Consider the following 23,572-nt stretch of genomic DNA (forward strand, 5'->3'; position numbering starts at 1 on the left):
AAGGAGAGGGCACAGCACAAAGGAAAGAAGAAGTGTTAGCATCAAGGTTAAGAGGCTTGGGGATTTTATTGGGATAAAGGGAAAGAAAGAAAAGAATAGTTACTGCTGCCAGCCGATAGCAAGAGGCAGCTGTGACGTGGTTGCGTTTGTTTTTCCTTGCCTCCTCTCTATGAGGCTGGCATTATCAGTCTCCCTGGCCTAGAATGTGACCTGGTGGGAATTGGGGGAGGGTCACACTCCTATCTGCTCAGTTCTTTTCAAGTGCTATAAAAACAAACCCTTAAAGACAACATGTTAAGTCACAAGTGGTAAATCTTAAACACAACATGAGTTAAGCCACAAGTGTTTAAATCCAACAAAGGGGTGATTGTGTGCTGTGATCTTTCTCTCCCTTTTTTTTTGTTAGTTTATTTTTCTCAATTAGATCATCAATAATGCCATCCTTTCACAAACTTATTGGAGTTTTGAGGGGGTATTTTAGGACTGGTTTCCTATCTTTTCTTTTCCTTTTTTTTGAGACATGGTCTCACTTTGTCACCCTTGGTAGAGTACTGTGGTGTAACAGCTCACAGCAACCTCAAACCCTAGGGCTCAAGTGATCCTTTTGCGTCAGCCTCCCAAGTAGCTGGGACTACAGGCACCCACCGCAATGCCTGGCTTTTTTTTAGAGATGGGAGTCTTTCTCTTGCTCAGGCTGGTCTTGAACTTCAGACAATCCATCTGCCTCAGTCTCCCAAAGTGCTAGGATTACCGGCGTGAACCACTGTGCCTGGCCTTTCTATCTTTACTTAAATCTTCAATATGGTGCCATGAGGAGGGCGGATTCCTCATGATGGCAACATCTTGATGTTCTCTTCAGAATATTGGAGTGGTTATCTCCTAATATTCTATCATGTGGGGATTTAGCTAAAATTTTAAGGCAGCATGGGGAAGATGAGTCAATTAGGCTTTCTCAGCTGATGTCCAGCAGGTCCCAGATTATTTCCAGTAAGAATGATTAAGCTGGCAGGTGCTGTATTGTCTTAAATAATCATCATTAGTACTTGATTCAGAGCCATTTTTGTTCTGGTTGCTATATAAGGTCCCGAGGTTTTATGTCTGTGAGGAGAAGCTTCTTATGCTAATTGCCTGCCCTCACAAACTGAATGAAAGCAGATGTCCCCACGCCTGTGGGCTTGCTGGCCTTTCCGGCATTTCCGAGTTGAATAAAGGGCATATCACAGCTACCTTTGGCTTCTCAGTTTTTCTTCAGGCTGTCCAAATCCCATGCGAACCTCCTTGGCCTCAACTTCTGGCACTACAGGCAGGAAAGAGTATTGGTTAATATTATGTTACCTAAAAGTATTCCTAAAAATAAAATTGGATTATATAATACATATCAATTAATATCTTGATTATTTCTATTACATGGATATCCTTCCAGTTAGTCTTTTCCTGTCTTATTTTCTTTTGCTTATAACAGAATACCTGAAACTGAGCAATTTATAAAGAAAAGGAATTTATTTCTTATGATTATGGAGGGTGAGAAGCCCAAAGTAGAGGGTAGAAGTCCAAGGTACGCGGTGAGAGCCTTCTTTTTTTTTTTTTGTAGAGACAGAGTCTCACTTTATGGCCCTCGGTAGAGTGCCGTGGCCACACACAGCTCACAGCAACCTCCAACTCCTGGGCTTAAGCGATTCTCCTGCCTCAGCCTCCCGAGTAGCTGGGACTACAGGCACCCGCCACAACGCCTGCCCATTTTTTGGTTGCAGTTTGGCCGGGGCTGGGCTTGAACCCGTCACCCTCGGTATATGGGGCCGGCGCCTTACCGACTGAGCCACAGGCGCCGCCCAGTGAGAGCCTTCTTGCTGGTGGAAACTCTCTTTGACATCATGAGATGGCCCAGAGTATCATGTTGAAGGGCTAAGCATGTTTCGTTTGTTATTTCAGATCTCTCTTCCTCTTCTTTTTTTTTTTTTGAGACAGAGTTTCAAGCTGTCACCCTGGCTAGAGTGCCGTGGCATTGTAGCTCACAGAAACGTCCAACTCAGGCTCAAGCGATTCTCTTGCCTCAGTTTTTCCATTTTTAGTAGAGACGGGGTCTTGCTTTTGCTCAGGCTGGGCTTGAGCTTGTGAGCTCAGGCAATCCACCCACCTCAGCCTCCCAGAGTGTTAGGATTTGAGCCACTGCAGCCTCCAGGCCCTCTCTTCCTCTTCTTATAAACCACTGGTTCCTCTCCCATGATAGTTTATTAACCCATTAATGCATGAGTGGATCAATCCATTCATGAGGGCAGATTCCTCATTATCCAATCACCTCTTAAAGGCACCACTTATCAATAGATCACCTGATAATTGGGGTGAGGGGGCAGTGTATGCTAATTGGCTTTCTACAAAAGGAAAACAAACATCTCATATTATTATGACAGGAGATAGTTTTGCAACTTAGAGTGAGGCTCCAACTGAAGTCAGGCTCCTACTATACCACAGACATTGGGAGAAAAATGTATTATCCTTCTTGAGGATTATATTTTTAAAAGATGAATCTCAGGTCCTTAAGAAAGACCTTATCGGGTCTTAAAGCTGGCAAGAGGATTCATTAGATTCTAAAAAGATGTGCATATATTTTAAAGAGACAAAGAATTTCCAATTTTTAAAGATTTCAGATTAGTATGAGGATATAAATGATTAGGTTACGTTATTTGTGTTTGTTAGGTAAAGTCCAAGTTATAGTTGAGCCCTTCACCCAGAGGGTGTGTCTTCTTAGATTGTGCACATTAGGTGAGAGTTTATCAATTCCCCAACTTTCTCCCCCTTTCCTTCTCCCCTCCTTGATTTGAATTTATTTTTTTTTTATTTATTTTTTTTTTTTAAAAAAAAAAGACACATTTATTCAGCGTCATGATCAGACTATTACATTTAGCAATCAACAGCATGGGTGCAAAAAAAAAAAAAATCTACATTAAAACCCTTTGTTGGAATGCTTTACACTTTCCACAGAACAGAAACTAAAATAACCTGTTATACAATTAGTCACAAACACAGTCCTCGAGTTTTTTGCCCATACACATGAGTATTGTCTAAAACATGTCTTCTTTGTAGCAGCTAGGCCCTGCCACCACTGTGCTTGGCTGAGTTCACAAATCTGTTGTAACCTGTAGCTTCCCTGTCACTTCTCTGGCTCTCCTCTCCTGCTAAGCTTTGTTTCCTGGGAATAATTAAAACCTTCTGCCACTGCCATAGCTACTGCTGCTACTGGAACCACCATAGCCACCTTGGTTTCGTGGTTTGGCAAAGTATTGGCCGCCACCACCATAAGGGCCAGAGCTTCTGCCTCCAAAATTTCCTCCCTTCATAGGTCCAAAATTTGATGACTGATTGTTGTAATTGCCAAAATCATTGTAACTTCCACCACCTCCAAAATTGCTTCCATCATTACCAAATCCATTGTAGCCATCCCCACTGCCACCATATCCACCACCACCACGGCTGCCACCAAAGCCACCACGACCACTGAAGTTTCCTCCACGGCCAAAGTTGTCGTTTCCACCAAAACCACCTCCACGACCCCCACCAAAGTTTCCAGAACCACTTCGACCTCTTTGGCTGGAGGAAGCACTAGCCATCTCTTGCTTTGACAGGGCTTTCCTTACTTCACAGTTGTGGCCATTCACAGTATGGTATTTCTGAATGACAATCTTATCCACAGAATCATGGTCATCAAACGTAACAAAAGCAAAGCCCCTCTTCTTGCCACTGCCTCGGTCAGTCATGATTTCAATCACTTCAATTTTCCCATACTGTTCAAAATAGTCTCTTAAGTGATGTTCTTCAGTATCTTCTTTAATGCCACCAACAAAGATCTTTTTCACAGTTAAGTGGGCACCAGGTCTTTGAGAATCCTCTCTGGAAACAGCTCTCTTTGGTTCCACAACTCTTCCATCCACTTTGTGTGGCCTTGCGTTCATTGCTGCATCCACCTCCTCCACGGTGGCGTATGTGACAAACCCAAAGCCCCTGGAGCGCTTGGTGTTCGGATCTCTCATTACCACGCAGTCTGTGAGCGTTCCCCATTGCTCAAAATGGCTCCTCAGACTCTCATCAGTCGTTTCAAAGCTCAACCCTCCAATGAATAGCTTCCGCAGCTGTTCAGGCTCTTTAGGAGACTCTGACTTAGACATGACGGCAGTGGGAAGAGAGACTTTAACGATGCTTCCTCGGCAGCGTCCACAGGCAGAAAAAAGCCCTTGATTTGAATTTAATTGTGTTTTTTCCTCATGCGGGCATGCACTTGTTTATCTATTGGTTTCATATTAGTATTGAGTACCTTGGGTACTTGCTTTTTCATTCTTTTGATACTTTACTAAGGAGAATGTTCTTCAACTCCATCCAGATTAATACAAAGATGTAAAGTCTCCATCTTTTTTTATGGCTGAATAGCATTCTGTGATATACAAATACCACAGTTTATTAATCCATCTATGTGTTGATAGAGACTTGGGTTGATTCCACATCTTGGCAATTGCGAAGTGAGCTGCGATAAACAATCTAGTGCAAATGTCCTAATAATAAAATGATTTTCTTTGTCTGGGTAGATACCCAGTAATAGGATTGTGGTATCAAATAGAATAGTGGTTCTCAACCTTCCTAATGCCACAACCCTTTAATATAGTTCCTCATGATGTGGTGACCTCAAACCATAAAATGCAAAAATAATTTTATGGTTGGCGGTCACCACAACATGAGGAACTGTATTAAAGGGTTGTGGCATTAGGAAGGTTGAGAACCACTGAAAAAGAAGGTCTACTTTGAGTTCTTTGAGGATTTCCCATACTTCTTTCCAAAGAGGCTGTTTTAGTTTGCAATCCCACCAGCAGTGTAAAAGTGTTCCCTTCTCTCCACACCCTCGCCAGCATCTGCAGCTTTGGGATTTAGTGATGTCACATAGAGCATCAGCATTAAAGTAAGCAAATGCATCACAGCCAAAGTCTGCCTCACAGCAATGGGTCCAATAGTCTTCCCCCTGCACAGCTGTAACAGCCTGTGCTTTCTCTCTTGATTGGAAACCAGGAATGTGTGTGAAACGCATCGGAATCAGGAGCTCATACACATCTAGGTATGTACGTGGCAGCTCTCCCTTGATCCAGGCTGGTAAACTAAGTACTGCCCTATGAACCGCTCTGTGGAAGTAGCAGCCAATTAAAGATTCAAGGTAAGCCCGAATATCCCCTCAGGAACTAGCAAATGTTCTCCCCCATTCAGCAGTGTTCAAGGACAGGGAAACTGCGCCCGTGGTCTCAAATCCTCAGGAGCCATGTCAACAAAGCTTCACCATGGAGCGACTTTTAACACTCTATAAATTCTTTCACTCAACAATCTCTTACTCTCATGGTTCCTTGCTTCCCATTGTCAGCCAGCTTGCCCCACTTAAATCACCTTTTAAGAAGTAATTGGTCTCATACGTTGTCACCAATTTATCAGGTAATGTTTGCCCAGGTTCCTTTGCTTGGAGCGCCTTCTCCTGGACAGAAAGAACAAAGACCAAGGAAAGGAGAGTCTGAGCCTGCTTTTACAGTATTTTTGCTAAGATTGAATGCAGCAACCATGGAATTGAATTTCTAGTGGATCTGCGACCAGACTGAAGTTTCCTGTTAATCGATTGTGCTAGCTCCTGAGGTTTAGGTTTTGTCATTTTCAGAGTCCACCAAGAAGTATTATTATTACCAGCAATTGATGTGGAAGCACGTGCAGCTTCAAACTAAGAGCAATTTAAGAAAAATTTGGCATTGATGATTCATTTTCATTCCCTTTATCAGAATCACTTTTTTGGTCTAAATAATGCTTCATCACAGTTTTAGTAAAAATGAGTTGGTGAGTGACAGAATTTTAATCCAACTTCTGACACCAGCTGAACTCATGGCAGTGGTTAGATAGAGTTCTGTCGTTAAAGGACACTCACAGGATCCTAAATAACAATGCTAACAAATCTATAGTTACTGCAGGAAAAGGACAGAACATAGCAACAGCGTCAAGTAAGAGTAAATATCACAGCCAAAGGCTGCCTCACAGCAAGGTGTCCGGAGAGACTTTGCTTGAGTTCTAGTGATTCTCTCTGTGCAGGGCTCTGTGGGACATACTTCATTCTGAAAACAGGGATCACTGATGGACAATTATCTCAGCTACGAGTAAGAGCAAGACCTTCTTCATCTTCTCCTCTCCATGACTGTTGTTAATTCTATCATACAATCAGGCTTAGCCAGCGACGTCAGCACCTCTACAGTTTGAGTGTGTGACCACACCTCTACAGTTGTGTGTGATCTTTGCAGTGCTGTATTACGACACTTTTTGGATTTCATAATCTATAGCTTGATGATTGTGGAAGTCAAACAACACAAGGATAACCTTCTAACTCTGTCTGAAAATCTGTAGGGACACGAGGTGGTTCTTCATTTCTGTCTCCCAGATGGCTCAGGGAGTTAAGGCAATGTTGACACCAACTTGCATTTTCTTGATGGGTGGCATATTTTAATCTTTTAACTCAGACTCAGGTATGCAAAATATAACTTTATTTTATACAACCGCTACAGGCTAAGTATCCATCATCTGAAATGCTTAGGACTAGAAATGTTTCGGATTTTGAATTTTCTTTTGATTTTGGAACATTTGCGTTATACTTATCAGTTGAGCATCTGCAATCTGAAAATCTGAAATCTGAAAGACTCCAGTGAACATTTCCTTTGAACGTCATGTTGGTGCTCAAAAGTGATGACATTTGGAGAATTTCGGCTTTTTGGATTAGCAGTACTCAGGCTATATTATCTCTTAAGCTTCCATTTGTATCTGATGCAGAACTTTGATCCAGTCACATGATTATGATTTCAGCGAAAAATTCAGTGATGTCTCAGTCATTTAAGGTTCAGTAGCTACTCACATTCAAGATTGCCTCCTTCTTGTCTCTTTGCAGGGGTCCATGTTATGCTCTGCATCCTGACCCTAAAGTGTATGTGATGGTGGTGACCAGGGCATCTTCGCGATGGTGGACTTCCTTGGTCCTATGCCGATTTCCGGTGCAATTTGTAGCTCTCCCCATGTGCCTCTCAAGTGCGGCCCTCTCTCAAGTGGTAATCAATCACAGCATAGATTATCCTCATCCAGTTCCTGGCAAGACTGTCCATCATGCATTCATTAATTCAACTTCCTTTTGTTCTTGTCATAAGACCCTTTGTGGGTGTAGTATACTAGAAGAGACACATGTGGCTATAATATATATATATATAATTTTTTTTTTTTTTTGCAGTTTTTGGCCGGGGCTGGGTTTGAATCCGCCACCTCTGGCATGTGGGGCCGGCACCCTACTCCTTTGAGCCATAGGTGCTGCCTGTGGCTATAATATTAATGATAACCATAAGGCCCACCCAAACGTCTCAGAGCCTACACTATGATGCAATGTGGCCTGGGGTTTCCCAACCCTGGCCTGGGGATTACTGGGGATTACCAGGCCAGGAAAAAAAATAAATAAACAAACATCTGTGTGTGTATGTGTACACATATACAATAATATATATTGTAGTAGTGTTATTATATATATTATATATCACATTTCTTTATCCTTTCATCTGTTAGTGGACATTTAGGTTGTTCCTATGTCTTGACTATTATAAATAATTCTGCAATAAACATAAGAGTGTAGATATGTCTTTGAGATATTGATTTGATTATCTTTGAATATATACCAAGAAGTGAGATTCCTTGTTTATAAGGTAGTTCTATTTTTTGTTAGTAACCTCCATGCTGTTTCCCATAATGGTAGTATGAATTTATATCTCCACTTACAGTGCACAGGGTCCCTATTTCTCTATATCCTTACCAACACTTGTTACCTCTTTTTTTGTTTTATAATGGCCGCCCTAACAAGTGTGATGTAATAGCTCGTTGTAGTTTTGATTTCCATTTCCCTGATTAGAGATGCTGAGAATATTTTTATATATATTTGTTGGCCATTTGTATATCTTCTTCAGAAAAATGTCTATTCAGGTCTTTTGCCCATTTTAAAATTAGGTTATTTCTGTTTTTGGTATTGAGTTATATAGTGTCTTATATATGTTGGATATTAACCCCTTATTGAATATATGGTTTGCAAATATTTTTTCCACTCTGAAAATTACCTTTTCATTTTGTTGATTGTTTTCTTTGCATTGTAGAAGATTTTTAGTTTGATGTAGTCCCACTTGCTGTTCAGTTTTCTCTTTATTGATATTTCCATTTATTGTTATGTTTTTTTTTTGTAGAGAATCAGTCTCACTGTACCGCCCTCGGGTAGAGTGCCGTGGTCTCACACGGCTCACAGCAACCTCCGACTCTTGGGCTTAGGCGATTCTCTTGCCTCAGCCTCCCGAGCAGCTGGGACTACAGGCGCCCGCCACAACGCCCAGCTATTTTTTTGTTGCAGTTTGGCTGGGGCTGGGCCCGAACCCGCCACCCTCGGCATATGGGGCCGGAGCCCTACTTCTTTTTTTGCAGTTTTTGGCCGGGGCTGGGTTGAAACCCACCACCTCTGGTATATGGGTTTGGTGCTCTACTCTTTGAGCCACAGGCGCCACCCAATATATATTGTTTTCTTGCCTTTCTCCACATATTCCTTTAGTTCAGTGGTTCTCAGCCTGTGGGTTGCCATCTCTTTGGGGGTCAAATGACTCTTTCACAGGGGTCGCCTAAGACCATCCTGCACATCAGATATTTACATTACGATTCATAGCAGTACCAAAATTACAGTTCTGAAGTAGCAACAAAAATAATTTTATGGTTGGCAATCACCACAATATGAGGAACTGTATTAAAGGGTCGCAGCATTAGGAAGGTTGAGAACCTCTCCTTTAGTTCTTTGGATGTCTTTAAGACTTTTTTTTTTTTTGAGACAGAGCCTCAAGCTGTCACCCTGGGTAGAGTGCTGTGGCATCACAGCTCACAGCAACCTCCAGCTCCTGGGCTTAAGCAATTCTCTTGCCTCAGCCTCCCAAGTAGCTGGGACTACAGGTGCCCGCCACAATGCCAGGCCATTTTTTGGTTGTAGTTGTCATTGCTGTTTGGCAGGCCTGGGCTGGATTCGAACCCACCAGCTCTGGTGTATGTGGCTGGCACCTTAGCTGCTTGAGCTACAGGCGCCGAGTCTCTTTAAGACATTTTAAAAGCATCTAGTAGATCTGCCATCAAGTCTTTTCCAGGAACAGTTTCTGTTGATTTATATTTTTTATTTCAATGGGCCATACCTTCCTTTTCTATTGTATGCTTTGTGCTTTCTATTGAAAATTATACATTTCAATCTAGTAATGTGGAAGTTCTGGAAATCATATCCTCCCCCCTTTCCCAGAGTTTGCTGTTTTTTTTTTTTTTTGTAGAGACAGAGTGTCACTTTATCGCCCTTGGTAGAGTGCTGTGGCATCACAGCTCACAACAACCTCCAACTTCTGGGCTCAGGTGATTCTCTTGCCTCAGCCTTCTGAGTAGGTGGGACTACAGGCGCCCACCACAATGCCCAGCTATTTTTTGTTGCAGTTTGGCCGGGGCCGGGTTCAAACCTGTCACCCTTGGTATATGGGGCTGGCGCCCTACTCACTGAACCACAGGTGCCGCCCAAGTTTGCTGTTTTCTGTTACTGTTTTGGCTTACTGTTTTTGTTTTCTTGATTGTTGTAGTCCACCTATCTGCTAGGGATCAAAATGAGGTATAAACCTAAGGTCTCTTTAGTTCTTTTCCGAGCCTGCTCTGGAGAGAACAACGGTATGGACTCTGGACAGCTCCTTTGGCTGGGGTGAGCATGGAGGAAGATGCAGGGGTCTGTGGATGAGGCTGTGGATGTCTGTGACAGCTGCAAAGTCTGCTCGGATCTTTAGTGGCAAAGGCCACTGGGATTCTCCTGTCCTTCTTTTCCCTCACAGGGGGAAGTCATCCTTCTTTGGCACTGAGCTGTGCTGGTCTGGGGCCTGGGGTGATGCACGGCAAATGTTTGCTACAATTTAATAGTAGCTGTCCTTGGTTTTTTGTGCCCCACCAGGTTGCTGAAAGGTCTTAATTTTGTTCCAGAGCCCTCCCAGCGCTATTTTCATCTGTGGGTAGTTGTTAAATTATTGTTTTTGTGGAGGGAGAATGGCTTGAACCTCCTAGTCTGTCATCTTTGATGACATCACTCGTCTAAGAATACTTTCTGTTACTTACAATAGAATACCTGAAACTGGGTAATTTATAAAGAAAGAAAATTTATTTCTTACAGTTATGGAGGGTGAGAAGTCCAGTGTTGGGGGACCACATCTGTTGAGGGTTTTTTTGGCTGTGGACATTGTGAGGGGGCTGATGCTAGCTCAGGTCTCTTTTGCTCTTCTTATAAAGTCACCAGTCCCACTCCTGTGGTAACCCTTTAACCCATTAATCCGGAGGGCAGATCCTTTATGACCCAGTCACCTCTCAAAGGCCCCACCTCTCAATACTGCCACATGTGGTCTAAATTTCATTGTGAGTTTTACAGGGGACAAATATTCAAATCATTGCATCACTCTTATACCAACACAAGCTTTAAATCTAGTACCCCAAGCAGACTGCTACCTCCAAATCTCTTCTGTATAGAAATTTTACAATCTCTACTTTCTTTTTCTTTCTTTCTTTTCTCTCTCTCTCTCTCTCTTTTTTTTTGTTGAGATAGAGTTTCACCCTATAGCCCTGGGTAGAGTGTCCTGGCATCATAGCTCACAGCAACCTCAAACTCTTAGGCTCAAGCTATCCCCTTGCCTCAGCCTCCTCAGTAGCTGGGACTACAGGTGCCTGCCACAATGCCTGGCTACTTTTTCTATTTTTAGTAGAGATGGGGGTCTCATACTTGCTGAGGCTGGTCTCAAATTCCTGAGCTCAAAGGATCCTCCTGTCTTGGTTTCCCAGAGTGCTAGGATTACAGGTGTGAGCCACTTAGCCCAATCTCTCTACTTTCTAAGTAAAATTTTTGGGAGGTCATGCGGAGGAAGAGTTATGAGTCTCTTTTAGGCAACCTATAGTTGCGTCATTTAAAAAATATATACAGTCAGCCATTCTATATCTTTTGGTTAGAGAAGTTAATCCTCTTATCTTCAGGGAAATTATTGATAGATAAGAACTTACTACTGTCATTTTGTTAATTTTTTTGTAGATTCTTTATTCCTTTATTATTGTCTTCCATTGTGATTAAATCATTTCTCTAGTGGTTATATTTTGATTTCTTACTTTCTTTTTCTCTTTGGTGACACAGCCTCACTGTGTTGCCCAGGCTGGACTTGAAGTCCTAGGCTCAAGTAATCCTCCTGCCTCAGTCTCCCAAGTAGCTGGAATTAAAGGCATGCATCCCTGAGCCTGGCTTGATATCTTACTTTTTATCTTTTCTGTATCTACCATAGGGTTTTTAAAAATTACTTATTTATTCTAATAAATAAATTGGGCTCAAGTGATCCTCTTGCCTCAGCCTCCGAAGTAGCTGGAGTTATAGGCATGTATCCCTTAGCTTGGCTTGATATCTTACTTTTTATCTTTTCTGTGTGTACCATAGGGTTTTAAAAAATTACTTGTTTATTTTAATAAATAAATGGGCTCAAGCAGTCCTCTTGCCTCAGCATCCCAAGTAGCTGGGACTACAGCTGTCTGCCACAATGCCTGGCTAATTATTTTAGTAGAGACAGGGTATTGCTCTTTCTCAGACTGGTCTCAAACTCCTGAGCTCAAGCAAGCCACTGCATCCCTGCTTTACCATAGGGTTTTGCTTTGTGGTTACTGGGAGGTTTAAAATGACAAAAACATCTGATAGTTATAATATTTTCAGCTTATAATAATTTCATTCAATTGAATACAAAAACCAAAAACTCTACACTTTTATACCACATCCTACATTTTATGTTTTTTTTATTTTTAATTTTTAAAATAAAAAAAATTTTTTTTTTTTTTCGAGATAGAGTCTCAAGCTGTCACCCTGGGCAGAGTGCTGTGGTGTCACAGCTCACAGCAAACTCAAATTCTTGGGCTTAAGTGATTCTTTTGCCTCAACCTCCCAGGTAGCTGGGACTATAGGCACCTGTCACAACACCCGGGTATTTTTGGTTGTAGTTGTCATTATTGTTTAGCAGGCCTGCGCTGGATTTGAACCCACCAGCTTCACTGTATCTGGCTGGCACCCTAGCTGCTGAGCTATAGGCACCAAGCCCCATTTTATGTTTTTGATATTATAGTTTACCTCTTTTTATATTGTGTATACTTTTGCAAATTATTATAGTTATGATTATTTTAAATATTTTATCTGATGATTTATACACTACCATTATAGTGTTAGAATATTTGGATTTTTCTATTTACTTATTTTTTCCAGTGTTTTCTACTTTCATATATTTTCACATTGCTAATTAGCATCCTTTTATTTCAAATCTGTAAGGCAAGTCTAGGAGTGATAAACTTTGTCAGCTTTTGTTTGTCTCTCAAAGTTTTTCTCTTTTCTTTTTTTTCATTTCTGAAGAACAACCTTATCAGGTAGAATATTCTTAGTTGGCAGTATTTACTTCTTTCGTCAATTTGAATATATAGTCTCACTCTCTCCTAGCTTGTAATCACACGTTTCCCTTGAGATAGCTGGTTATAGACATTTTGCAATTCCCGTGTATATGATATGCTTCTTTTTGCCTGCTGTTTTCAGAATCTTCTCTGTTTTTGATTTTCGACAGTTTGATAATGTTTTCATGCAATTTTGTTTAAATTGAACCTGTCTGAAGACTTTTGAACTTTCTGTACCTGGATACTTATATCTTTCCCCAGGTTTGGGAAGTTTTCTGTCATTATTTTCATTTATTTGTTATTTGTTATTTTTTTTTTCAAGACAGAGTCTCAAGCTGTCGCCCTGGGTAGAGTGCCATGGCATCACAGCTCACAGCAACCTCAAACTCTTGGGCTCAAGCGATTCTCTTGCCTCAGCCTCCCAAGTAGCTGGGACTACAGTTGCCTCTGTCATTATTTTTAAAATAACCTTTCTATTCCTATCTCCTTCTCTGCTCCTTCTAAGATATCCATAATGGTTCATTAAATTTACTTAATGATTTTTCATAATTCCTCTAGGCTTTCTTCACTATAATTAGTTTTTTCCATTTGTTCTTCAGTCTGAGTGATTTCTAATGACCTGTCTTCAAGCCCACTGTTTCTTTTTTTGCTTGATTTAGTCTGCCGTTGAAGGTCTCTATGGAATTTTTTTTGTGAAGTTATTGCGTACTTTTTTATTTATATATTTATATCATTTATTTATTTAAATAATTTACTATTTATTATTATATTTGTAATAATTTTTATAATATCTATATTTATTATTTATAATTTAATAAACAATTTATTTAATAAATTATTAATAAATTTATTTAATAAAATTATTTATGTTTGAGACAGAGTCTCATTTTGTCACCCTCCAAGAGTGCCAGGGTGTCATAGCTCACAGCAACCTCAAACTCTTGGGATCAAGCAATCCTTTTGGCTCAGCCTTCCGAGTAGCTGGGACTACAGGTGCACCACAACACCCGGCTATTTTAGAGATGGGTTCTTGCTCTTGCTCAGGCTCGTCTTGAATCTGTGAGCTCAGACAATCCACCTGCCTTAGGCTGCCAGAGTGCTAGGATTACAGGCATGAGCCACTGTTCCTGACCTCATTGTGTACTTTAGCTTCAACATTTTCCCTTTTCCTTTTTTATTTTTATGTAGTATGATTATGAAGTCCATGGGAAAATTAATAAATTTGCAACTTCAACATACTCAGAAAGTCAATATTTTGACAATAGCATAATTGGAGAATTAGTAAGTTAACACATTCATTATATTTTAAAGATTCTTTACTATTCTAAAGGATCATATATGCTAGACAACTTGCTCAAAATTCATGTCTTATAGATCTTACATTGGCACATACCAGAATATTTTATTTCAAACCACATACCATTTACTTTTTTCCACGAAAAAGTAAAATTTAGATAATTCAGCCACATAAATGGCTGTTTTCAGGGCCCACTAACTTGGCAGATCTCCCACATAAGTTGGTGGAGATCTACCAGGGCCGGATTTATTTTTCTAAACCAGTCAAATGACCATTTGAGATGAATTGTTCATGAACTATAGCAAAAACTTATTTCTACACCCAAGGCCCCAAGATATACACTAACTCTCCTTGACTAAATCAGATATTTTTATTTGAAATAAATGTTACAAAATGAAGAATTCCAATGCAAAAAAAAAAGTAATGACAAATGTTTGAGATGATGGATATGCTAATTACCTGATCTGATCACCATACATGGTATGTATCAAAACATCACTATGTACCACTTTTCCTTTTTGTTTTTTTCTCACTTTATCGGCCTTGGTAGAGTGCTGTAGCATCATAGCTCATAGCAAGCAACCTCCAGTTCTTGGGCTTAGGCAATTCTCTTGCCTCAGCCTCCTGAGTAGCTGGGACTACAGGCATCTGCCACAGCACCTGGCTATGTTGGTTTTTGTTGTTGCAGTTTGGCTGGGGCTGGGTTTGAATCGGGGGCTGGCACCCTACTCATAGAGCCACAGGTACTGCCCAACATTTTTCCTTGATCTTTTTCATGGTTTCTGCCTTTTTGTTGAACCTCTAAGTTTATTTTTATATTGTTCTCCTATTTTTGTTTAGTTGTATGTCGCTGGTTTCTTGTAGCTCACTGAATTTAAGATGATCATTTTGAATTCTTTGTCAGACACATTATAAATCTTCACTTGTTTAGGGCAAGGTATTAGTGCTTTATTTGTTCCTTCAGAATAGTTAGATATTTCCTTGATTGTTCTTGATTCTTGTGGCTGTGCATTAGTAGTTGCACATTTGAAGAAGTAGTGATTTATTACTATCTTTGCAGAGTGGCTTTGTCTATTGGGAAACAAACTGTTAATCAGTCAGCCTATCCAGAGATTCTTGGCAGGCTGTCTGGCATGTTCAGTTGCTGCTAGAGTACTCAGGCAGGCTGACCTTGTGTCTGGGCAAATAGGTGGGCACCCCTGGCATCTGAATCCATGAGGTTGGTTCTGGAGCCTGGGTCCACTTGGATGTATGTGTTGATTTGGATCTGTGGGATCAGCCTGGTGCCTGTATCTGCAGAGGCTGGTCTGAGTCCAGGGTGCATGGGAGCTGAACTGTCACTGGGGTGGCATTGACCCTGAGTCTACAGGTGTTGGGATGAGCTTATTGCCTGGGGTCACTGAGCTGGTCTTGGAGTCTGAGTCCACCAGGGCTGGCCTGGTTCTGGGACTGACTTGAATCCTGAATCTGTGAGTGTAAGTCTGGATCTTTGGTCCATAGGGGCAGGCCTAGAGCCCGAGTCTTCAGGGTGTGGTCCTGTAGACTCCATTGTGGCCTTTTCGAATGAGTCTGTATCCTGGGTTTGGACCCAGGGGCAAAGGGGACTATATTAGAGCTAGAGGCCAGATAGTGCTGGGTTTTATTGGGGGTGGGTCCAATGGTAGGGTCTGAGGCAATGTCCAGTGCTCACATCTCTCTCCTTCCCCATGAGAGGAATACCTTTGTATGTGCTGGGTTTGGAGGAAGAATGTAAAACTGTCTTTCCTATACTCTTCAATGAGGCTTTTCTTATTTCTGTGCTACACTCAGGTGCTGTAACCTCTACCTGACTTTTTTTTTTTTTATCTCTTTGAAGTCATTTTTATACATAGATAGTTGTTTAAATTGATGTTTCTTTGAGGGGACAAATACTGGAAAGCTCTATTTCATGATCATGATTTCCTCCAGATTTTTATAGTTCATTTTACTAGCCTTGTCAATTGGAATCATTTATTTATTATTACTTTTTTTCATTTCTTGTTCAGTATTATGAGTAATTAAAACTATGCATTTTCTGTTCAATTCAGATCAATGTTTGATATGTAGTATTTAATTTTTATTTCTAGTTAGTTTTCCTTTTCAGTTTTGAGGTTTACTTTGATATTTTTATTAGAGTATTGAAAAATATCCAAATGATTCTTTTGGTTTGTTTATTCCATGTACATCTGTTATGTATTTGTTATTTTATCACATTATAAGAGAGAATTTAATCTGTGGTACTTTTACTTTTTAGAATTATATAAGGGTTTTTTTTTTTCCAAAGAGTCTCATTATGTCACCCTCAGTAGAATGCCTTGGCATCACAGCTCACAGCAACCTCAGACTCTTGGGCATAAGTCATTCTCTTGCCTCAGCTTCCCAAGTAGCTGGGATTATAGGCCCACCACAATGCCCAGCTTTTTTTTGGTTGCAGTTGTCATTGTTGCCTAGCTGGCCCAGGCCGGGTTTGAACCTGCCAGCCTGGGTGTATGTGGCTGGCTCCATAACCACTGTGCTATGGGTGCTGAGCCCATATGAGTTTTTTTATTTGGTCAATTTTTGTAAATGTTCCATGGATATTGATTTGCAGCATACATAGTGAGATATGTTGTTATTAAAACATTATTGTTAGTTATCCTGTTTTTCCTTGTCATTACTTTTGTTTTGTCAATTTAATTTTAAGCAAATATCACCTTAATCCCCAAACCAGGAAAGGACCCAAGAAAGAAAGAAAACTATAGACCAATATCATTAATGAATATCCATGCAAAAATATTCATCAAGATACTAGAAAACAGAATTCAAGAACACATCAAAAAAAAATTATACACCACAATCAAGTTGATTTTATCCCAGGGTTACAAGTTCGGTTTAACATCCATAAATCTATAAATGTAATATACCACATAAATAAAATAAAAAACAAAGACCATATGATTGTATCAATTGATGCAGAAAAGGCTTTTGATAATGTCCAGTATCATTTCATGATTAGAACTCTTAAGAAAATAGGCTTACGTGGGACATTTTTTTAATTGATAGAATCCATCTACAGCAAACCCACAGCCAATATCATATTGAATGGAGCAAAACTGAAAACATTTCCACTCAGATCTGGAACTAGACAAGGATGCCATTGTCACTACTGCTTCTCAACATATACTAGAAGTTCTAGCCATCACTATTAGGCAAGAGAAGGGGGTCACGTGTATTCAAATAGGATCAGAGGAAGTCAAACTCTCACTCTTTGCAGAGACATGATTTTATACCTGGAAAACCCCAGGGACTCAACTACAAAGCTCTTAGAACTGATCAAGGAATACAACAGTGTCTTGGGATACAAAATCAATACTTACAAATCAGTATATATACACCAAAACTAATCAAGCCAAAAAGATAGTCAAGAACTATTCCTGGCTCAGTGCCCGTAGCATAGTGATTATGGCACCAGCCGCATACACTGAGCGTGGCAGGTTCGAACCTGGCCTGGGCAACTGCATCAAAACAATAGCTGGGTGTTGTGGCAGGGGCCTGTAGTCCCAGCTACTTGGGAGGCTGAGGCTAGAGAATCGCTTGAGCTCAAGAGTCTGAGGTTGCTGCTACCGAGGGCGACATAGTGAGACTCTGTCTCAAAAAAAAAAAAAAAAAAAAAAGAACTCTGTTCCTTTTACAGTAGTGCCAAAGAAGATGAAATACCTGGGAATTTATCTAACAATGGATGTGTTAAGATCCACGTGAAAGATCTATCTAAAGAGAATTATGAACGCCTGAGAAAAGAAATAGCTGAAGATGTTAACAAATGAAAACATATACCATGCTCATGGCTGAGAAGAATCAACATTGCTAAAATGTCCATACTACCCAAAGCAATTTACAGACTTAATGCAATCCCTATCAAAGCACCAATGTTTTATTTTAAGGAACTTGAAAATATAGTACTTCATTTTATATGGAATCAGAAGAAACTCCAAATAGCCAGTAATAAAAACAAATCCGGAGTCATCACACTACCAGACCTTTTTAATAATAAGCTCAGAGTATATCCCTGGATTGTCACTGGTTCCTTTTACGTCTTTGAGAGGTTACTGTCTAGCCAGGGTCTCATCAAATTTATGAAAGCTACAAGAGCATAAAAACTCTTGAGAGAATGATAAGAAGAGCTTCCCTAAAGTGTAGACAGGATCTTTTCTTTAGAAAGGCAGTGGAGCAACATTGGGGGCAATAAAGTTCAAGGACATTGCCTCTCCACTGGGGAAAACACTGCTCAGTCTCCAGAACTGTAGGAATGTCTTCATGCAGTTATGATCTTGCATCCTCATGCTAAAAGGAATTTGACTGAGACTGTTGGTATCTTTCTCTTAACCACCATCATCCTGATCCTGTAGCATCTGTGTGATGATTAGAAGCAACTTCCTCTCAGGGTTCAGTTCCTCCCATTCCCCTTTACCACAGGAAGCTTGACTTTGGGGTTTAGCTGGTACCCCATCTTGCATCAGAGAAAACAAAGCAGGCCTCGAATATCCTTTTATGTATGGAAGATGATAATGTGCTTAGGGTTTTCTGGAGTACCAGTGGAGAGGAGATCTCATTTGTGAGACATCAATAGCCAGATGAAGATGAAAAGCCTTTATAACTCACAGTTAGAACAAAGTGAATTCATGAAAGCTTAAAAAAAGTACAAATTAATATTAAATAAATTCAATAATTTGTACTTAGTTTTTTCCCCTTTTCATGTAATGGTGAATTAGACAATTGTAAGTGATAGCTTAAATGAATTTGAAGCACAGTGAGACAGAATTTGTGTTTTGTAGGTAAAAATGGATTATTATTTGAATGACATAATGGCCTTATAACCAGTGAACCACTTTGCCCCTAAACAGCGACTAGTTGTTTGACAGGTGAAAGATGAGAGACAAAGGCAAAACAAGATTACGTGTCTAGGGTGAAAAGACTACCGTCTAACAAGGAGAAGATAAACTGGTGAGGTCAGATAATTTGCATAAAATATAAATCCCCTGTAAAATGAATGAAGACCAGTGAGAAATGAAGTTTCTAGAACCACAGAGCCTCCTTGCAGCCTCTCAGCTCGGAGGTCTGGCCCCCAGGCTGCACATACAGCAAAGCTTTCAGAAGTTTCATCTAAGTTCTGACTCAGTATGCTGATTTCCTCTCTGCAATTTGCTTTAGCTCTTTATGCCTGCTTTCTATGGCTACTCAGTTGGAACTCTTTTTCTCCCTATCAATTCTTACTCATGACTTTTCTCTCCCATAGATGACACTGCATTCTTATTACATGAATGACTTTTAGTGTATTTCCCAAAGTAGGTAAAAAGTAATCATGATACTGATGCCTTTACCAAATGTTTTAGAATAAGAAAAATGAAATCAACGTGTTTATAACAAAACTTTTAAGATTAAGGTGATAATTGGATCATTTGCTTTTTCTCTACGACAGATTAAAGTGAATTATCCTCCCTATATTAACTCTGTGCCATTCTTTCATGCACTGCTAATTTAGCTTGTAGTATTAGTCATTGCAGGTAGTCAGAAGTACTCACTGTACACTTATCCAATGTCTTGTTGCATGCAGCTTTATCCCATTTTTCCATAATATTAAGATTTTAATTCAATACCTGATATGTTGAAAATATTTTTCCAAAGTTCTTTTCAGGGCCTCCTTAACTTCCTTGTTTTTCAGGCTGTAGATGAGGGGATTCAGCATGGGCGTGACTACTGTATACTGCACAGAGAAGATCAACTCCAGGGGGGAGCCTGAGTTTGGCAGAAGATGGCGGAGCAAACCTGAGCCATAGTAAAGTATCACCGCAGTGAGGTGGGAGGAACAGGTGGAGAAGGCCTTGCTTCTGCTTGAGGTAGAGCTGATGCTCAGGATGGTAAAGATAATGCGTGTGTAGGATAAGAAGACCAACAGGAAGGTTCCTAGCCCATGCAGGAGAGTGGAGCAGAGCAAGGCAATGAGGCTCCCAGAGATATCAGAGCAGGACAGATGGAGGAGAGATGGCATCTCACAGCTGTAATGGGGGATGATTTTGGCCTCACAAAAGACCATGTTCAATGCTAAAAGGATATTGATGAGTGCGTCCAGAAAGCCCAGGCCCCATGAACCCCATGCAAGATACATATACAGCTGTTTACTCATGATCTGTCCATAAAGCAATGGGTGGCAGATGGCAGCATAGCGGTCATAGGCCATTACAGAGAGAAGGCAGGCTTCAGTCCCAGCAGTGACAAACACAAAGAAGACCTGAGCGAGGCAGCCCTCTACTGAAATGGTTTTCCTCCGGGAAAGGAGGTTTTCCAGCATTTTGGGCACCGTGACTGAAGAGAAGCAGAGATCAACAAAAGAGAGGTGACTCAGGAAGAAGTACATGGGCGTGTGAAGATGAGAATCGGTCCTGATCACCAGCAGTAGCAGCAGGTTCCCCATTATGGTCAGGAGGTAGATCCCCAGGAACAGCACAAAGAGCAGAGCCTGGACATGGGGGTCAGCAGACAGCCCAAGGAGGAGGAACTCTGTGACGGTGCTGTTGTTTCCCAAGGCCATTTAGAAAGGCTGTTTTCTAGAAATAATATAAAAACTCATGGCAGCCAAGGTCCTATTATTCTCCAAGCAATTTTCTCAAAGTATTTATTGTCTTACTATATCACTCTTTTTCAGTAAATATCTTTGGCTCCTACTAGGGCCTAGATTTTGTGTCAGTCATGTGAAATATAAAGATGATTGAGGTGTGGCCTTTGTTCTTTAAATGGTCTGTTGAAAGATGTGGATGTAAAGACAAGAAATTATAACAGTGTAAATAATATAAAAGGAGCTTAAAATTTGATGTACGTAGGGGTCAGCAATGACATTACATTGAGGAAGTGTGAACAAATATTTTTAGAATATTTAGAAATATTAGTGACTACCCCAGGAGAAATGAGTATAAAAGGGACAATAAGTTGGCATGCACAATATGTTGGAAATCTCAGGATTGAGAAGTCAAGTGATGTTTAGTAAAACATGGATGGTTCCAAAAAGCTAATGCTTAGAGTGTAATTGAGCAACATAGACCAATGGGTAATGTGGACTTAGCCTGTGAACTGCACAGAGAAGATCAGCTCCAGGAGGGAGCCTGAGTTTGGCAGGTTCATTCATTCCTGGACATTCATTCCTTGATAGTTCTCTCTTGTACAGATAATTAGATAATCAGACTAGGTTCATATATTCCGCTGTACCACTAACTACCTGTGTGACTGGCACAAGATACCTAAAACTCTGCACCTCAGTTTCTTAGTATATAAATTGGAAATAATAGTACCATGTAGAATTTTGAGGCTTAATTATGGGATTATATAGAAAGTGCTTCAAAACCACCCACTCCTAACTATTCATTAAATATTATTTTTTCTTTTCTTTTCTTTTTTTTTTCATTAAATATTTATTAATGTCATAATAATTTCTTGAGATTGTAAGTCTAGGAGAAGCTCAGAAAAATTCTCCTATGGAATGAAGCACCATCAAAGATCAAATTTGTTGCTGTTAATGCTGTAGGTATCATTACTTTTTGTGCCTTTATAAGAGAGGGGTAAAAAAACCACATTGAAATCACTACCAGTTGACTACCACTCCATGACTTCAGCTAGAAGAAAAATTGAGAATTATTTTGGAGACTGTCTCTTATAAGAGGAAACCACTTTTCGATTACTGTGGGTGCCACTCAGAAAGGAGGGCATGTAATTCCTCTTAGGAGATTTTGCTACCAGACTTCAGAAATGATAAGTGGGAAAGAAATTAGTTGGGACTCGTGTAGCCGCCACAGGGGATCTTCAAAGAATTGCTAGGATGTATGTATATCCCAGAAAAGGCTGGAATCTCTGGACGAGGAAGCAAGAGGAAAACTTGAAAGGATCTAATGACACAGAAATACTTGAATGGGTATATAGGCTGTAGCAGTAGCCAGAAGACTCTGCTCATTGCTACATATTCTGGACTGCTCGCTCAGGTAACAGGAAAAAAGCTTGCTTCTGTTGGAAACATCTGCTGCTAGTAATCCCTGTGCTGCAGGAAGACGTCCCCTCCCACTAACTTTTCTCTGATTGTACTCAGAAGGCTGTTGATAATAGGAATAGGACATTCATTCCAGGATAGTTCTCTCTTGTACAGATAATTAAATCTACCTTCTGACTTTCATCCTGAGACACTGCCCTCAGTTTTCAAATCCCATATCTCTCCTTCTTGGCCAGAATGTGTTCATGTCTCTTAAGTATGTATCTATGAGTCTTCAGGTCTGGGTTACAACAATGCTGTATTTGCCTGAACACTGGCTGTTTATTTACAACCTCCAGCTTCTGTCTTACACCCTAAATCTGACCATGGGTCACTCAAAGAACTCAATATCATGGCCCAGTGAGCTTCCTAGTCCTGGTCATTTCCAGTAAGTTCAAAGCCCAGCTAAGGGGAGACATCTGAATCTTTACTATTTCAGCCCTTAGCAAGAAACTCAGCCTCAAAATCCTTCTTATGCCCCAATAGAGGTTACCTGTACATCCTATCCAGTAAAGCAATCTTCTCTCCAATGTGGCCACAGGACTTTTATTTTGATGCATCTGCTGAAAAGGAAGATGAACCGGAATAGGTCGCTTTCTAAATCTTTTATCATGGTTGAGTTTATAAAATCCTGACGATAAAATGTTTTACTGAATCCTACACTAATCAAGTTAGATAGCCATCAGGGCGGGTCTAAAATATCCTTTACTTTTCCTTATTTCTAAGGCCATGTTTCAGCTACCCATTCGGGTGATTCTCTGCCCTCATCCCAGAGGATAGATGGGACAGCAGCTTTTATGTTCTCTGGTCACAGTGTGAAGTCAGATTTAGTAAGCAAAACTTTTTTTTTTTTTTTTGTAGAGACAGAGTCTCACTTTATGGCCCTCGGTAGAGTGCCGTGGCCTCACACAGCTCACAGCAACCTCCAACTCCTGGGCTTAAGCGATTCTCTTGCCTCAGCCTCCCGAGTAGCTGGGACTACAGGCGCCCGCCACAACACCCGGCTATTTTTTGGTTGCAGTTTGGCTGGGGCTGGGTTTGAACCCGCCACCCTCGGTATATGGGGCCGGCGCCTTACCGACTGAGCCACAGGCGCCGCCCAGTAAGCAAAACTTTTAATAACATAGACTGTTATTAATGACCAATTGGGATCTCTTAGGTGTGGCTTTTAGAAGGTGGGGGGTTGATGCAATAGCCTATCATCATGAAATCTAAATCGTTGGAATCTTTTGGGAGTTGAAAGGAGAGCAAGTGACCAAAGGGACATTTGGTTCTCCAAATAGGAGAACCCCATGCAAGGGGTTGCCAAACAGGAAAGAAACAGTTTTCAGTTGACACTCTAAGGACTGGTTTTGCTGGGGACTTCTCAGTGAAATTTATCTCCAGGAAGATTTACTATGAAAAATAATTTGCTGGTGAAATAATGAAAAAGAAGGAAAAGTTCACAAGCATAGTCATTTGTCTCAACTGCCCATTCAAGTCTATTTTCTTTGATGGATTCATTTTGATGGCTATACAGGGACCTGTTATAGTTTGATTGGTCACAGATTGGGAGCATTTAGGAAAGTATGGGTTTAACAGTTTATTAGAGTTTCAAGTAGTAATAGATTGTAATATAAATGAAAATCGAGATTTATTTATTTACAAGGTGTAAGATTTTCTTTTTTTTTAATTAAGTC

General features: G+C 40.5%; 1 protein-coding gene and 1 pseudogene across 2 annotated transcripts; both read right to left on the reverse strand.

Annotated features, from left to right (window-relative positions):
• Positions 1 to 2,860: 2,860 nt before the first annotated feature.
• Positions 2,861 to 4,217, reverse strand: LOC128561378 (heterogeneous nuclear ribonucleoprotein A1-like; annotated as a pseudogene). The gene has a single exon (XR_008373242.1). The product of XR_008373242.1 is annotated as a heterogeneous nuclear ribonucleoprotein A1-like (transcript).
• Positions 4,218 to 19,472: 15,255 nt separating this feature from the next.
• On the reverse strand, positions 19,473 to 20,411 carry LOC128562805 (olfactory receptor 8S1). Its single transcript, XM_053558142.1, has one exon. The coding sequence runs from the start codon at positions 20,409 to 20,411 to the stop codon at positions 19,473 to 19,475; it is 939 nt and encodes a 312-aa protein (XP_053414117.1).
• Positions 20,412 to 23,572: the final 3,161 nt, after the last annotated feature.

This window comes from Nycticebus coucang, chromosome 12 (assembly GCF_027406575.1).
Source record: "Nycticebus coucang isolate mNycCou1 chromosome 12, mNycCou1.pri, whole genome shotgun sequence".
Classification (NCBI taxonomy): domain Eukaryota; kingdom Metazoa; phylum Chordata; class Mammalia; order Primates; family Lorisidae; genus Nycticebus; species Nycticebus coucang.

What these genes read in the sequence shown, in the direction of transcription:
- LOC128562805 (XM_053558142.1), bottom strand. Translation starts at nt 20,411, where the DNA reads ATGGCCTTGGGAAACAACAGCACCGTCACAGAGTTCCTCCTCCTTGGG.